Source organism: Cladosporium halotolerans (genome assembly GCF_011745625.1).
Source record: "Cladosporium halotolerans strain TM138-S3 chromosome Unknown Sca392, whole genome shotgun sequence".
In the NCBI taxonomy this organism is placed as follows: domain Eukaryota; kingdom Fungi; phylum Ascomycota; class Dothideomycetes; order Cladosporiales; family Cladosporiaceae; genus Cladosporium; species Cladosporium halotolerans.
This window is the reverse complement of record NW_027191825.1, coordinates 1-1566: the sequence shown is the minus strand read 5'-3', so window position 1 is coordinate 1566 and position 1566 is coordinate 1. Positions and strand designations below refer to the sequence as shown.

The following is a 1566-nucleotide window of genomic DNA, read 5'->3' as shown; positions in this document are numbered from 1 at the left end:
AAGTCGATGTAAGCGGAAGTTCTGTAACCTTTTACGGTTAGCGCCGCCTTAGGGTTAGTAGGAGATCAGTGTTCTCCTCCGTTGCCTTTTGGCGAGGTCAAGAGCTTTGTTCCACCATGGGACCTGTGCTAAGGCGTGCTTTGCGCCGACAGATGCAGCATTGACAAGATTGTAAGGCTTCGTGGTCCACTTTTGCAGATGGTCTAGTGCCAGATTCCAGAAATCTCTACTGCAAAAATCCCCAGTCGGATAACGGGCCTATCAAACATCATGCTCATGGACATGATACGTATAGCCCAATGTCAAGAACTCAAAGCTGTGTTCCGTTGAGCTATGAATCCATTCACTCATGATATCCCCCAAGATTCCCGTCCATAAGTACCCCGTATGTCCTAGCGAGAGTGACAATAGAGATATCCTTCACCCCGCGATATTTGCTCCGCGTAGTCTCCGGACGCTGCCACATGATGTCCACTGCTTGCACTCGATGCGATCCATGGGCTCGATAAAGATCAACCGGGTCCATAACATCGCCAAGGGTCAGACTCGCGAGCATTTGGACCTTGTCGGCATTGAGAACTAAGCACACCATGTTACGCGTGGGCGGAACCCAGCGATCCTCTCCTTCATAGTCATCGGCAATCTCGAGACTGCGAATAAGAGCCCGGAAGCACTCTCGTACGCGGTCAATAGAGGCTCCAGCTAATGTCTCCTGCTCATCCACAAGATCTAGCTTGAAGCGCCGGAAAGACTCATCACCATATAGATCAGGCGGATCCGCGTTCGCACCTTGCATCCGCCGTATCAATTCGACCCAATTGTCCATCGCACGCGGTATACTATCTCTTGTAGCCTGATCATAGTCTGTCAAGAACACGTGGAATCCCCACGTGGGCTGCGGGACAAGAACGTCGTCTTCTCGCCATACGACGGCCTCGGATCCGCGGATTGCATTCAAGACAAGGTAGTTCTCGCGCTCGTCGTAGTCACACGGCCCGGCGACACGCTCGAACTCTTTCCACCATCCTTCCTGCGCATGCGCTAGCCAGCGGCTGGGGTCGTCATTACTCGCATCAATGGCCACACCAGGCCCTAACGACTGGATAGGGAATGCTCTCTTGTGAGGGACTGGGCGTGCGACTAAAGTCGGTTCTTGAGGCGTTGTTGGTCGAGGTGGGGGTGGGCCATTTGCGCCACGGCCGGTCATAGAGAGATCGTAAGCACAGCTGATAAGTCGTAGCTGGTATCGATCTGAAGAGTAGACATGAAGTTGTGTGGATGAATCGGGCCGCAACCGCGCTTGGCACATAGCAACTCTGCGTCATCACCACAACGTACAAGCGCCTCTCCTCTAGTCGTTTGGCAATGCGTGCTATCGTACTTGTACATCGTTCTCTTACGAAACATCTCAATGAGAGCTGGCACGCTCTCGTGTCCGAATGATCTCGGCGTTGATCTTATAACAAGCCTATCCACAATCCTTCAAAGATTCCGGGGCAGATTCCATGATAATGTATGGGAGGCACGGGCCACCAAATTTGGCAGAAGGGGCAGATTCCATGATAA

The 1566-nt window shown here is 52.4% G+C and overlaps 1 protein-coding gene across 1 annotated transcript; it reads right to left on the bottom strand.

The window, feature by feature from the left end:
- Nucleotides 1–343: 343 nt before the first annotated feature.
- Nucleotides 344–1207, bottom strand: WHR41_09661 (uncharacterized protein; the record flags this gene model as incomplete). The annotated part of the gene is made up of 1 exon (XM_069378263.1): nt 344–1207. The coding sequence occupies one exon, from the start codon at nt 1205–1207 to the stop codon at nt 344–346; it is 864 nt and encodes a 287-aa protein (XP_069224755.1).
- Nucleotides 1208–1566: the final 359 nt, after the last annotated feature.